The following is a 14,899-nucleotide window of genomic DNA, read 5'->3' on the forward strand; positions in this document are numbered from 1 at the left end:
AAAATTTGACAAAAACAGTAAATTTCCCCAGTTGGCGAGTTTAATTTGACAAAAAGTGCCCTTTGTGTACATGCAGCACAAAGTACAAAATCTTTGACGGTTATAAAATTTGACGTTTTATTTTAAATCGTCAACTCGTCAAAATAAAACCTTCGTCAATAAATCCCACTATACAGTAGTTTGATGTAAGTATAGGTTTGTTGATTAAACCATTTCTCTTTTATAAACAAAATTATTGATTACAAATCTTGTGATCACCTTTTATAGAAATTAATGACAAACTTAAGATTAATGTACTCATTTTATTGTATTCTAGGTTAAGGAGGATTGAGGAAATTAAAGCACAGCATGATAGACAAAGATAATGGTTATGACTGAGTTTTAGGTGTCACATTATTTTTGTATTGCAATCCCACCAAATTTACTTGACGACATGTTATAAGAGTTGGCTACATGCATGTACAGTAAATACACTTTATTCAATTTAATGTAATTTTTCTAGCAATCTAATTTTTATAGAGTAGCTGTCATTCTTATATTAATTATATTACAAAAGAAATACATTAATTGTAGGAACAATGAGTCAAGAGAGAGGGAGAGGGTAAGAGATTGAATTTCACTCATAAATAGATAATAATTAATACAAACACACAAAGACCATAATCAGTTCTTTCATAATTCAAACAGTTCATCTTCCACCTTCTCTCTCACTTCAGTGTCTCTAGTTGGTGACCATTTATACGTCTTGGCAAACACTCTTTTGAATTTATCACTGTATCAGTGTAAAGAAGAAAAAAAATAATAATATATATAATAAATACTGCATTTATCCTGCCTTCTGACTCACTTCCTACTCTATAGACCTCAATATAGCAACTGGTCATTAATCATTTACCATGTACAAATCATGCAGACAAAATGGCCACCATAAACTTTAACCACAAGCAGTTAGTGAATAGAGCTCAATGTTAATACCATATACAACCAGGTGCAACTGTCAATGCTTTGGATGTCATTTTGTTCACATAATCACAAAACTACATTGAGCCCTGCCCATCTCATTTCTTTATTTGCTATTAACTGCTCTCTATCTCACCTCCTCTACTTATCTCAACCCTCTCTCTCTCTCCTCACTTCCTTGTCATCATTACCTAAATGAGTCATCATCTTCAATGTCACTGGATCTGTCAGTCACTCTATCTCTGTTGTAAGCATCAGGTGGCAGTGCAATAGATTGGCTGGAGAGGAAGGAAGGAAGGAAGACATTAAAAGGTGTACAATGTGTCAATGATACACTCAATTGCAGTGAATAAAGACAGACATAAAATAATAATGATTTCTGCACTTAAGTGACTTGGAATCGGCTCAAACTTTCTATTTTTTATACACAGCATAAGGACATCAATATGTATCAGAAAATGTAATAAAAATTTGGAGTGATTTTGGAGCCATTTTTTTGAAAAAAACCATGGGCTATAGCCTTGGGTATTTTTCAAAAATTGGCCCATTTTTGAATTAGTCATAACTTGAAAATTTATTATCGGAATCAGCATAAGGACCCTCTTGCCCACAGATGTTCGTATTTCTTTATCTTCTTTCTCTGTTGCACACACTAACTCTTTTCTCCTTCTCTCTCCTCTTATAATTCTTACTAATAGTGTAGTAATGTCACTATTGGCATCTGTGATTATTGATTACATTGGATTATATCAAAAATAATTTTCAGTGCATTTGTTGATCTATAGTAGATATGCTGCTGTACCACTGCTTGTACATAATGTGAGTTAGATCTACTTAGAGTCTTGTCTAGATTAAACCAATGTCTTATTAGTTTTTGCAGTAGTGCAGGTAATACCGTATGGAAGGAAATTTTGGAGGTAGTTAAATTTGGCGAATTTGGCGTTTTGATAGCCATTCGCCAAAATAAAAATTCGCCATATTGAGCCATTATACGCATGCTCAATGGCACGTGGCCACAAATTCGCCAAATTAAAATTCGCCAATAACCAAAATTTAGCAATTCGCCAAAATTTAGTCCCTCCAAAATTTCCTTCTGTACGGTATGTAGCTGCAGGAGTCCATGATGAGTATAGTAACACTACTCATCATGGACAGGGTGATGTAATTTACAGCATTGCATTCCATAGGTTTCCCTAATTTCAAAAATATTTTAGCCCTACCCAAAAGGAAACTACAGAGATGGCCACTAATCAAACTTGTCTAGGTACATTCTTAGTTCTAAAGCCGCTCTTTTGATGTTTACCTTTAGATATAGGTGACTTGATTGATGTTCTTGACTTATTGAAGAAATGTAGCTTTCAAAGAACCAAGTGGCAAGAGCTGGGACTGAGACTAGGTCTACTGAAAGATACACTGGAAGCCATTAAAGCAGAACAACATGGTGATGTGAATCAATGCTTGACAGAGTGCCTCTCCCAATGGCTACGTAGAGCTGATAATGTTGACAGTAGAGGAGGAGCCAACTTGGACTCACTGTCAGATGCTCTAGGATCTATGAATGAAACTGCTGTAGCTGAGAAGTTAAGTGAGTCAACTATAACTGTATGTAACTATAATCATTGTATTTTCTATCATAGAACATCAGGTTCTTATTAATATTTTTAATAATCGTCATACTGTCCTGTCTCAGTCTCTTTGTGATCCTGTTGGTATTGCTTGGTTACTTTATGGTGAACGTATGTTAACACAAGAAGCAGTTAGTAGAGTGGTGTCAGCTAGTCCCTCTATTCCTAATCAACGTGAGGCTCTATTAACTGCTGTCAAAGAAGCTGTTCAAACTGATCCCAACAGTTTACATACATTTGCTAATGTATTGTGTACAATCAGTACTAATGTATCACTGGGACAAACTATACTGGATGATATTAGTGAGTATAGTAATAATAATAATACATTATGTATAAACTGATCTTTATGTGTTTAGGTAAGTATTTTCCTACTCGTGAAGTGGGTGTAGTTCCTGAGACTATTAAAGATCATGATGAAGTTCCACAAGGTAATAATTATTAACTAGGTGAATGTAAACATTGAAGGGGTGAGCATGAGCCATCAATTAACAGTTGAAATAGGATTGAACTGAATATAATAAATTCAGCTCTTAGCCTGCATGCATATTCAGACCCTGGCCTCATGGCCGGGGTCTGAATAGAGTAAACACACCAGTTAACAGCCAAAATAACCTGGCAGTAAAAGAGACAAGAATGAGTCCTGCCACACTGAGAAAATGTACCAAGCTAAACTTCTAATCTAGCTTCCATCAATTACCATTGTTTGAAATAAGATTGAACTAAATAAAATCTATCCAGCTCTTAGCGTGCATGCATATTCAAAATTTCAGACCCCATCCTCATGGCCCAGCGGGGTCTGAACAGAGCAAACACACCATTTAACACAACTGACCAAAATGACCCAGTAAAAGAGACAAGAATGAACTGTCCTGCCACCATATCTATGCCTGCCACTCTGAGAAATGCCAGTGCCAAGCTAAACTTCTATCAAGCTGTTCTCCCAATTTTAATTCTGTCAATGAGAGGACTAATCTAGAGGAGTCTTAGATCAAACTGCTTTTAAGTTCTCCAGCCTTTAGAGATTTTTTAGACAGCCCCTCTCTATTATCTAACTGTTAGAAACTCAATCTAAGTTTGTCACGTTGAAATTTCCGCCATCTTGTTCCTTGTGACCACACCTTCTAAATTAATTTTTGTCCACGTGGTCCAAATTTATTATTAGTATACTGATTTATAAATCGTTATCTTCCGTTCACAAACAAGACTTAACGAAAATAGACCCAGACAGATTAGAGTGGCCCATGGATCTCGCTCATGCTCGCCCCAATTAATTAATTGATATTACCGTAAATTGGGAAATTTCCAATTAGAAAATAAATTGGATAATGGGGCGTATTCATTACTCTGATTTGAATAATTAGAAATTACGGTCAAACTCAAGTCTCAAACACTTGCTTGAGTCTATAGGAAGTCCATGTAAGGAAGAAAAGCTGGTTTATGAGAAAGGTAAGAAAACATTAATTTGTGCAATCACCTTTCTTCCTTACATGGATTTTCCTATGGATTCAAGTAAGTGTTTGAGCCCAGCGACTTTCAGTTCCTCTGCTCCTCTAACTGGTAACAAGGTCTCTATCTTGGACTGCATCGCCATTGACATTGCACAGAATAATGCGCTTCTGCCCCATTGACCGTAATTTCTAATTATTCACATCCAGAGTAATGAATATGCCCCATTAATTTTCAATAATTTTAATTTTCGGATAGCCATCTTGTTCCGAAATTAAGTTTAATTCCAATATTAAGCAGTAACAGTGAATGACTTTGAAGAGACATCAAGGAGCTCAATGGTAGACCAAGAGAGAGTGGGCATGAGTGAGAAAGAAGGAGTAGAGGGCACAGAGCAGTGCTGAAGACAGCTAAAGTCAAGCCACACGGCACGGATACCAGAATTCCTTTTTATCCGAATATTTTGGCACATTTTCACATGGTAAATTATCTTAGCAATATCAAAAAAGTCATATGATATTGAAATTGCTAAGTGTGGTTGTAAAGCAGGGAAGGGTCCAAAGGCTAGCTGTAAGCATGTGGGTGCCCTATGTTATGCCTTAGTTGAGTTCTGCACTTCTGGAAGACTACCTGATTTTTTGACATGCACCCAAAAACTTCAAGAATGGAACCGTCCAAGGGAGAAGAAGGTTGAGATAATACCTGTTCTTGATCTATCTTTGTGCACAGATAAGATTAAGAAAAAAGCCTCTAGTTCCTATCCTATTCCTTCACTGTATGACCCTCGTCATCTGAATTCGAAAATTAAAACTATCCAAAAAATTCCCAATGTACGGTACATTTATTAATATTTATAGATAATAAAAGTACTGATGAACCCAAGGCACCAGCTCATACACAATCTGGTATGTCATGAACATAGCAGCAAAATAAATTGATACATTTATTCTTCGATTCATAGTCACATCTAGTCCTTCTGATGGAGCAGTTGCTAGTAATTCATCTTCACAACCTTTATCACCTCAAGGTAGACAATACACCTTTTACATACACGTACTACTCAAGTAATGATATTTTTTGTACATGTAGCTGAAGTACAAGTTCCTGTATCAGAAGGATTAATGGGGGAGTTTACTTCAATGAGAATGTCTTATGGAAGCATGTTTTACCATGTTGGCAAGATTATTAAGCGAAGGTCTCCTCCTCCTTTAGAAGAAATTAAGGAATATCTGTCTTGCTGTAGCACTTTTCTTGGACAAAAAGCAAAACAATGTGGCAATCTTTCTAGTCTCTTATGTCTTATTCAAAATGAATGTTCACTGACTAATATTGCACCTCTTTGTAGTGTAGTGGAGGAAATGGAGATCACTGAGGCAGAGGAACACATAGAGAAATATAGAACTCAGTTAAAGGAGTTCTGCAAGTCACTCTTCATTAGTCTTTGTTTGGAGGAAAGGTTTTCTTCAATTCCTCATCTTCATTGTCAGACAGTTACTCTTTTATTTGATTGGGAGCCTGAGGAACATTTACTCAAAGATATCAAGGAGCTTCTTGCGAAAGTATCTGGAAAATTGTTGAGGATTGAATATATCAAGTCCGGTAATTCTATATCTGTCACTTGCTCCTTTCCTTTCTCTGATGTTGGGTTTACTGTATTGAGGATGATAGAGAATATTCATTTACTAATGGGACAAGGATTAAAGAAACTGTCTATTGGTAACTTAACATTATGGAGGAGACAAGATGTCAGACAAAAGGTACATAATATGGATAATTGAATATTGTTTAATGAATATTGTATTGTATAGGAACTAAAAGAAAAGGACCAAGACTTACTACAACACACAGAGGTATAGTTTGAGTTTTAAATGTACATGTAATAATGTATTGCTAAAAAGAATCAACATTACGTTATTACAAGATGATGTAATGTTGTTTTCACAGGTTATTTCTTATATTATACTTGAAGAAACTGAATATAAACTAAGAAATGCTATCAGTAGCAAAGAGAAGGTATGTCATATGCTACCAGACTGTGCAATGACTAGTGAAAGTTCACACTACTTGCAACTGTTCCTCTTATTTTTGCTATGTAAAGTTATTAAATGTACATGTACACCACATTGCATGCGTATTTGCTGTTCAGTTTTGCACGTAAGTAAAATGATCTTTCTTTGTACATTATAACAGGAAACAATTGAATTAAAACAAGAATTATCAACAATGACAGTACCTGAGGTTAGTTATTATACACTATTATTGCACTGTCATCATATAAACAAATAATTTATGACTCTTAACACATTTTTATCACATATTTTATTTTAATATGAATTTTATAATTATTAGGAAGAATTATTATTGTTTGTTCAAAATGATACTGAATCAGTTAAAGAAGTTGAGGTATATTTCACTAGTTTGTATTAATTATAATAATTATTAATAGGAAGAACCACTTTATGAAGAGTTGACTGCATTGAGGTCTCAGTTTAATAAGATAAAAGAAGACAGCAAAAAATTGTCTGACAAATTATTAAAAATGAAGATTGAGTATTTGAGATCACTTAATAGTAATACTGATTCAGGTTAGAGTAGTTTTATTAATCATAATAATTATTATATATTTAATTATAAAGCTGCTAGCAAAGTGAGAAGAGGAATGGCTTTTGAAATTGATGACTGCAAATTTCATCTTAAAGCAATGACAAGACCAGACTATCAGCCATTAGTAGATAATAAAAGAATAATAGAGAAATTACAAGAAAGAATAACATTAATAAATATGAAACTAATTACTGAAAGAGAACACAATGAGGAGATTATAAAAGATATTAAAGGTTTTATTGATGTGTGTGTGTCATCATTTGATTGTTGATATTTGAATAGATCATTTGAAAGAGACTGAGGAGAAGAGACAGAAAGGAAAGGAAGGTAAGGAACAAGAAATTAAAGAAATGCTTATAAGAAGTTTTATTGATAATGTGTGTGTGTGTGTCATCATTTGATTGTTTATAGATTTGAAAGAGTTTGAGGAAAAGAGACAAAAAGAAAAGAAACAAAAAACTGAAGAAAAACCATATGAAGTAAGATCATACAAAGTATATACTATCTACTTAGTTTTATTCTATAGATTGATTTATATTGTAATCATCCTGTTACTGGTGAATTAGTGAGGAAAATACTTAAAGTACATAAAGATGAGCTACTACCCAGTGTACTGGATAAAGCTTATGAGGTTTATTATCTTTAGTTCAATATCTACTTATTCTTCCATTTTTGTTCATTTCTTTTCTCCTCATCAGTTAATGGAATTAGCTCCTCATATTCCTATTGAGAGATGTCGTTTAGTTCAGTACAATTATGTTGATAAAGTAATGGATCAGTCCTTTGATCTTGATGAAGTGAGTTTTATTGATCATAATAACAATAATTATTATATTTAATTTAGTTTCAGCATCAAACTATCAGGCAGCTAGTTCTAGGTGGAGCTAGAGGTTATTATTCTTTTGCATTATACTTAGAAACTTGTAAAGAAAATGAAACCTTCATGAAGTACATCTACAAGGGCATCGGTAGGTGTGGTTGCCAGTGACATGACTATTAATTGAAAATACATGTACATGTGTTTGATGGTATAGATATTAATCTAAATATATCAGTGGTTGATCTGTCAACTGGTGAAGTAGGACCAACTAAACCAATGAAAGGTTATGATGGTTGGACTGTTGTAGAATTAAACCAACATATAGGAGAAGTAAGAGGAAGGATATTGTTCTCATTCCTCCATTGATCCGGTACATTTCTTTCTGTAGTTGTTTAATATTGACTCATCATGTATGAGATTAGTAGTAATGAAGGAGGGTACTACTTCAGCCCATGAGCTTAGAGATGAACACAGTTCTAAACTTGATAGAGTAAAAAAAGTTAGTTCACTTGCACAACTCAGACACATGCAGTCATAGTACTGTTATGAATTTTATATTTGTGATTTTGATTTAATGCCAGCATTGGTTTTAGCTAGGCAATTTCTACATAAGATTCTGCCAATATTTTGTACGGTAGCTATATAATCATGAATACATCATATTTTTCCCTTTTATTTATCTTTTAATTTTCTTTTCCTTACAAATAAACACACACACACTCAGTTATATGTATCATCAGATCCTGAAGATTATAAAAAAGAATTCAAAGATAGTTTGATGTACAGATATGTTGAGTTTCACATCAACTCAATATTGCTGGACATTACACTGCCTCCTGGACCTGAAGCCACACCCACTACAAGTAACGTAACTGAACGAGGAATAATAATGAAAATTATATCAATAAATAAAGAAAGTGATAAGGAAAAAAGAAGTAAATATTTATTTAAGTAACTTTAGTTTATAATATTAAAACAGTACTGGTAAAAGTTAGTAAAAGAACCACATTAGCTCAATTGAAGGAGGAGCTAGTTCCACTGATTGGTGTACCACCTACTGGTTTTAGAGTGTATAGAATTATTGATAATGAAGAATATGAAATGGAGGAACTGGATGAGACATTTACGGATGGATCAAAGGTATATACATGTAGTTTATTGTGTTATTTGATTCACTTCTCCTTTCCATTATACACTACTATAAGTACTAATAACACACACACACTCATCTCTTTATTACTTTGTGTATCTACTAGTTGATAGTAAGACTGGGTAGAGAATTAAGAAGAGGAGAGAAAAGAATTAAATTATATTTATTACAAATTAACAACACAGAGGTAAGAATTAATATTAATGGGCAAACTCCTTACTGCATGGTAAACTACCGTATAGTGAGAAATTTTCGTGGATCCATTTAAAAATCAATTTTGTGGCTTTAATTTTTGTAGTTTTCTACTTTTTGGCCATCTTAAATCATATTTAATTGATTTTCGCAGATTTTATTTTTGGGAATTTAAAAAAAAAAATGCAAAATCCACAAAATTTTGGGCCACAAAAATTTTCCTGCTATGCAGTAGTTTTGTTTGTTTGTCTGTACTCATACATCTGGGCGTGGCAATGGGTAGAGCCTGTTAATGATAATAATAATAATAATAGTTTCACATTCTTGTAATAATGTCATTTATTTTTAGTTTTGCAAGTTTATGATGTATACTGGTTATGCTGAGGATACACCAGTGGGAAAATTTAAGAAACAAATTATTGAAGAAGCGAAAGTACTAGGAATTGACTATACCCTTGAATTAGACAAGTAAGTACATCATGTGACTATCATGTGACTATCATGTGACTTATTGTGTAGAATGAGATTATGGGGAAAGATTGGAGTGTCCCCTTGTAAAGTATATCTTGATCATGAGAGGATCAATGATTCTAGGATTGACGATATTAATAAGGAAATACATGTATATTTGGAAACATTGAAAGGTCAGCATTATTTCAGTATTTTTAGTTTAAATAAATAATGTATTTTATAGTAAGTTTATTAATGTTAGTATGTTGATTTATATTAGGGCCAGAGAAGATGAAGCATTATGAACAGACACAGGTGTATGTTATAAGATGGCGTCCATCACAATGTTCAGTTGATCCAATAGAAGAAATTATACTTGATAACAGATATGATCCTGAGCATGTTATTGGAAAGGTATACGTACATGATTAAATTAAAATTTATAATTTATTGTATTGCTTGTGCTGGTGGTGTGTTTAAGGAGCAGCAGTTCATTTCCTCTACCAATAAAGTTATTACAGAAATAATTATTAAATAATGTTATATGCCAGACTGATAGCGATTATTCTATAATACAGCTGTATGCAAAAATTTAGGAAATTTAGAATTTTTAAAAATTGGTTTTATAATTTTTCTTGTAGCTTGTACAGTGAAGCCTTTTGATCCTAAGGTCAAGGTCAGTTGTAGGGGGCAAAGGTCACCCCCTTTATGTTTACCCTGCCGTAGCTGATGTTAATTTTGGGGATGTGATGTTTTATAGTTAATCGCTATCAAAGTAAAACCTATTATTTGCATAATTATGTGCATCCGCCAAAAATTAAAACCCAAATTTCCAGTTAAACAATAATTATAAACATTATAGCACAAAATTTATGAGGACTGTAAATTTTGTGAATTTGCCTAAAAATCTATTTGCTGATTTAATTTTTGCGAATTTATACCATCTGCCGTCTTGTACCCTAAAAATTTGATTTTTTGCGAATCTTCAAAAAATTGCAAAATCTGCAAAATTTACAACCCTCGAAAATTTGGCACTATACAGTATAACCAGGGGTGTATCTAGGAATTTAGAAAGGGGGGTGCTGGGTACAGAATGCAGAGGGAAAAGAAATTAGGGGCGCGCGAAGCGCGCCGCAATTTTGGCCACGCCCACTTTTAAGGGGTTAAAACGGCGTTTTTCTTCATTTTTCGTCAATTACGGGTGGGGTCAAGATCATTTCTATGATTTCAAGCATACTGGTTCGCATACTGGTACTTTTGATCACTCTTTGAAGGACTGGAAACTGCTGAAATCATAACCAGGGGACTAGATAACTTTAATAAGAGGCTTGGTAGTGATGCAAGAGTTCAGAACTTCAGTAATTTTTTCTGAGCCCAGCCATAAGGGGGGTGCTCAAGCACCCTCAGCACCCCCCCTGGATACGCCCCTGATAACATTGAGAATATACACATGTACTGTACTTTGACTTTGAGAGAGTATGTGTTATTATTACTTGTATCATTTTGTTTTTACAGCTGTCAGAGTTAAGTGGAGTTCCTGCTGAGTATATCTATTATTCACAGGTTAATCATTGAAGCATACACTATTTAATGTTCTCTCTGATTCTGTTAGGAACTATCATTTCCAGTTGATATATCATGTCTTGATATTGAGAAAAAGCTGAATTGGTATCCCATCACTTCAGAAAGATACTCATTAGGACTATATTTTGATGGAGGTGTCCTATATTTTGATGGAGGTGTCCTATATTACAAGTACTACTGAACACACACACACATTATGTATACACACACACTTACATACACCTCTTACTGTTTATAATTATTTAGAGACAATAGAGAGACAATGAAAGAGTTAACAGATAAAGAGAGATCAGAAATACAAGAGGCAGAGGAAGCAAGGTCAGTAAACCTCATGTATCATCATGTACATGTACTATCAGTTAATTACAAAATTTATTTCTAGTACAAATATACCGGTACATGTATGATGTTATTAATTGTACACATAGTATTTTGTAGTTATAATGTGTACATATTTATGTTAGTATAATTGTTATAGTTCCATGTAAGTATAGGCTTATTGATTAAACCATTTCTCTTTTATTCATTTTCACTAAACAAAATTATTGATTACAAATCTTGTGATCAGCTTTCATAAAATTTAATTACAAAACTTAAGATTAATGTACTCATTTTATTGTATTCTAGGTTAAGAAGATTAAGGAAATTAATTAAAACCTTTAGTATTACTTTAAAGGTATCAGTGGTTGATCTGTCAACTGGTGAAGTAGGACCAGCTAAACCAATGAGAGGTTATGATGTTTGGATTGTTGGAGAATTAAAACAACATATAGGAGAAGTAAGAGGAAGGATATTGTTATTATTGTTCTCCTTCCTCTATTGATCTGGTAAATTTTTTTCTGTAGTTATTAAATATTGATTCATCACATATGAGATTATTAGTAATGGAGAAGGAATACATGTACTTCAATCTTCAATCTACTACTTCAATCCATGAGCTTAGAGATGAACATAGTTCTAAACTTGATGGAGTAAAAAAAGTTAGTTCACTTGCACAATTCAGACACATGCAGTCATACTGTTATGAATTTCATATTTGTGATTTTGATTTAATGCTAGCATTGATTTTAGCTAGGCAATTTCTACATAAATAAAAGGGAAAAATATGATGTAATCATGAATATATAGCTACCATATGAAATATTGGCAGAATCTTATCTTTTAATTTTCTTTTCCTTACAAATAAACACACACACACTCAGTTATATGTATCATCAGATCCTGAAGATTATCAAAAAGAATTCAAAGATAGTTTGATGTACAGATATGTTGAGTTTCACATCAACTCAATATTGCTGGACATTACACTGCCTCCTGGACCTGAAGCCACACCCACTACAAGTATCGTAACTGAACGAGGAATAATAATGAAAATTATATCAATAAATAAAGAAAGTGATAAGGAAAAAAGAAGTAAATATTTATTTAAGTAACTTTAGTTTATAATATTAAAACAGTACTGGTAAAAGTTAGTAAAAGAACCACATTAGCTCAATTGAAGGAGGAGCTAGTTCCACTGATTGGTGTACCACCTACTGGTTTTAGAGTGTATAGAATTATTGGTAATGAAGAATATGAAATGAAAAAACTGGATGAGACATTTAAGGATGGATCAAAGGTATAGTTTATTGTGTTATTTGATTCACTTCTCCTTTCCATTATACACTACTATAAGTACTAATAACACACACTCACTCATCTCTTTATTACTTTGTGTATCTACTAGTTGATAGTAAGGCTGGGTAGAGAATTAAGAAGAGGAGAGAAAAGAATTAAATTATATTTATTACAAGTTAACAACACAGAGGTAAGAATTAATATTAATGGGCAAACTCCTTACTGCATGAGTGCATGGTAAACTACCGTATAGCGAGAAATTTTCGTGGATCCGTTTAAAAATCAATTTTGTGGCTTTAATTTTTGTAGTTTTCTACTTTTTGGCCATCTTAAATCATATTAAATTGATTTTCGCAGATTTTATTTTCGTGAATTTTGAAAAAAAATGCAAAATCCACAAAATTTTGGGCCATGAAAATTTTTCCGCTATACAGTAGTTTTTTTTGTTTGTCTGTACTCATACATCTGGGCGTGGCAAGGGGTAGAGCCTGTTAATGATAATAATAATAATAGTTTCACATTCTTGTAATAATGTCATTTATATTTAGTTTTGTAAGTATATGATGGAGTCTATTGTTGCTGAGGATATACCAGTGAGAGAATTGAAGAAACAAATTATTGAAGAAGTGAAAGTACTAGGAATTGACTTTGTCCTTGAATTAGACAAGTAAGTACATCATGTGACTATCATGTGACTATCATGTGACTTATTGTGTAGAATGAGATTACGTGAAAAGAATGGAGTGTCCCCTGGTAGAGTATATCTTGATCATGAGAGGATTGGTGATGACTGGATTTTTGCTACTAATAAGGAAATACATGTATACGTGGAACCATTGAAAGGTCAGTATATTTCAGTATTTTCAGTTTAAATAAATGATGTATTTATAGCATAGGCGTAGGAATGGGGGGGGCACTGGGGGGCTGAAACCCCCCCCCCCAACTTTTCAGCAAGAGGGACTTAGTCCCCCCCATGTTCACATGTTAAGTCATGCTTTTTAATGTTGAGCCCCCCCAACTTATGAATCATTCCTACGCCTATGTATAGTAAGTTTAATGTTAGTATGTTGATTTTCATTAGGACCAGAGAAGAAGGAGCAAAGTTATACACAGATACAGGTGTATGTTATAAGATGGCATCCATCACAATGTTCAGTTGATCCAATAGAAGAAATTATACTGGATGATATACATGTACATGACATGTACATTTTTAGTAAGGTATACATGTTGATTAATAAAATTTATAATTAATTGTATTATTGCTTGGGCTAGTGGTGTGTAGCAGCAGTTCATTTCCTCTACCAATAAAGTTATTACAGAAATAATCTTTAAATAATGTTATATGCCAGACTGATAGTGATTATTCCATAATACAACTGTATGCAAAAATTTAGGAAATTTAGAATTTTTAAAAATTGGTTTTATAAAAGTTTTTGTAGCTTGTACAGTGAAGCCTTTTGATCCTAAGGTCAAGGTCAGTTGTAGGGGCAAAGGTCATTCCCCTGATGTTAATTTTGAGAATGTGATGTTTTATAGTTAATTGCTATCAAAGTAAAACCTATTATTTACATAATTATGTGCATCCGCCAAAAATTAAAACCCAAATTTCCAGTTAAACAATAATTATAAACATACCATATAGCACAAAATTTATGAGGGCTGTAAATTTTGCGAATTTGCCTAAAAATCTAATTGTGGATTTAATTTTTGCGAATTTATAACATCTGCCGTCTCATACCCTAAAAATTTGATTTTTTACGAATCTTCAAAAAATTGCAAAATCTGCAAAATTTACAACCATCGAAAATTTTGCGCTACACTGTATAACATTGAGAATATACACATGTACTGTACTTTGACTTTGAGAGAGTAAGTGTTATTATTACTTGTATCATTTTGTTTTTACAGCTGTCAGAGTTAAGTGGAGTTCCTGCTGAGTATATCTATTATTCACAGGTTAGTCATTGAAACATACACTATTTAATACTCTCTCTGATTCTGTTAGGAACTATCATTTCCAGTTGATATATCATGTCTTGATATTGAGAATAAGTTGAGATGGTATTCCATCACTTCAGACAGATACTTATTAGGACTATATGATGGATATGTCCTATATTACAAGTACTAATGAACACACACACACATTATGTATACAGACACACTTACATACACCTCTTACTGTTTATAATTATTTAGAGACAATAGAGAGAGAATGAAAGAGTTAACAGATAAAGAGAGATATGAAATACTGGTGGCAGAGGAAGCAAGGTCAGTAAACCTCATGTATTATCATGTACATCTACTATCAGTTAATGTGTACATATTTACATTAGTATAATTGTTATAGCGGGTTTTATTGACAAGTAAAAAATTTGACAAAAACAGTAAATTTCCCCGGTTGGCAAGTTTTAATTTGATGAAAAGTGCCCTTTGCGTACACGT

General features: G+C 33.1%; 2 protein-coding genes and 2 long non-coding RNA genes across 4 annotated transcripts in view; all 4 read left to right on the forward strand.

Annotated features, from left to right (window-relative positions):
- Window positions 1-8,413, forward strand: part of LOC105313839 (uncharacterized) — a 16,267-nt gene extending 7,854 nt beyond the window's left edge. The window contains exons 11-18 of the mRNA XM_020000201.1: window positions 6,921-6,965; window positions 7,050-7,117; window positions 7,165-7,269; window positions 7,337-7,435; window positions 7,483-7,606; window positions 7,673-7,788; window positions 7,847-7,957; window positions 8,183-8,413. Coding sequence (XP_019855760.1) covers window positions 6,921-6,965; window positions 7,050-7,117; window positions 7,165-7,269; window positions 7,337-7,435; window positions 7,483-7,606; window positions 7,673-7,788; window positions 7,847-7,957; window positions 8,183-8,413 — 899 coding nt within the window. The remainder of the gene's footprint in view (window positions 1-6,920; window positions 6,966-7,049; window positions 7,118-7,164; window positions 7,270-7,336; window positions 7,436-7,482; window positions 7,607-7,672; window positions 7,789-7,846; window positions 7,958-8,182) is intronic.
- LOC109584465 (uncharacterized) lies at window positions 4,238-5,034 on the forward strand. The gene is made up of 3 exons (XR_002186025.1): window positions 4,238-4,515; window positions 4,892-4,939; window positions 4,996-5,034. It is a non-coding gene; the product is annotated as an uncharacterized LOC109584465 (long non-coding RNA).
- LOC109584464 (uncharacterized) lies at window positions 5,774-6,048 on the forward strand. The gene is made up of 3 exons (XR_002186024.1): window positions 5,774-5,791; window positions 5,843-5,884; window positions 5,979-6,048. It is a non-coding gene; the product is annotated as an uncharacterized LOC109584464 (long non-coding RNA).
- A 3,677-nt stretch (window positions 8,414-12,090) lies between the features above and the next one.
- On the forward strand, window positions 12,091-14,585 carry LOC105313840 (ubiquitin carboxyl-terminal hydrolase 47-like). The gene is made up of 8 exons (XM_011407583.1): window positions 12,091-12,175; window positions 12,292-12,452; window positions 12,561-12,641; window positions 13,000-13,118; window positions 13,170-13,294; window positions 13,894-13,928; window positions 14,363-14,410; window positions 14,460-14,585. Exons 1-8 carry the CDS (start codon window positions 12,091-12,093, stop codon window positions 14,583-14,585), a joined length of 780 nt encoding a protein of 259 aa, XP_011405885.1.
- Window positions 14,586-14,899: the final 314 nt, after the last annotated feature.

The sequence above is a fragment of the Amphimedon queenslandica genome, unplaced genomic scaffold, assembly GCF_000090795.2.
Source record: "Amphimedon queenslandica unplaced genomic scaffold, v1.1 AMPQUscaffold_13208, whole genome shotgun sequence".
Classification (NCBI taxonomy): Eukaryota; Metazoa; Porifera; class Demospongiae; order Haplosclerida; family Niphatidae; genus Amphimedon; species Amphimedon queenslandica.

Excerpts from the sequence above, each read along its gene's own strand:
- LOC105313840 (XM_011407583.1), top strand. The coding sequence starts at position 12,091 with ATGTACAGATATGTTGAGTTTCACATCAACTCAATATTGCTGGACATT. Across the intron at positions 12,642-12,999 it reads TACAAGTTAACAACACAGAG|TTTTGTAAGTATATGATGGA; the intron begins GTAAGAATTAAT and ends ATTTATATTTAG. Across the intron at positions 13,929-14,362 it reads CTTTTGATCCTAAGGTCAAG|CTGTCAGAGTTAAGTGGAGT; the intron begins GTCAGTTGTAGG and ends TTGTTTTTACAG.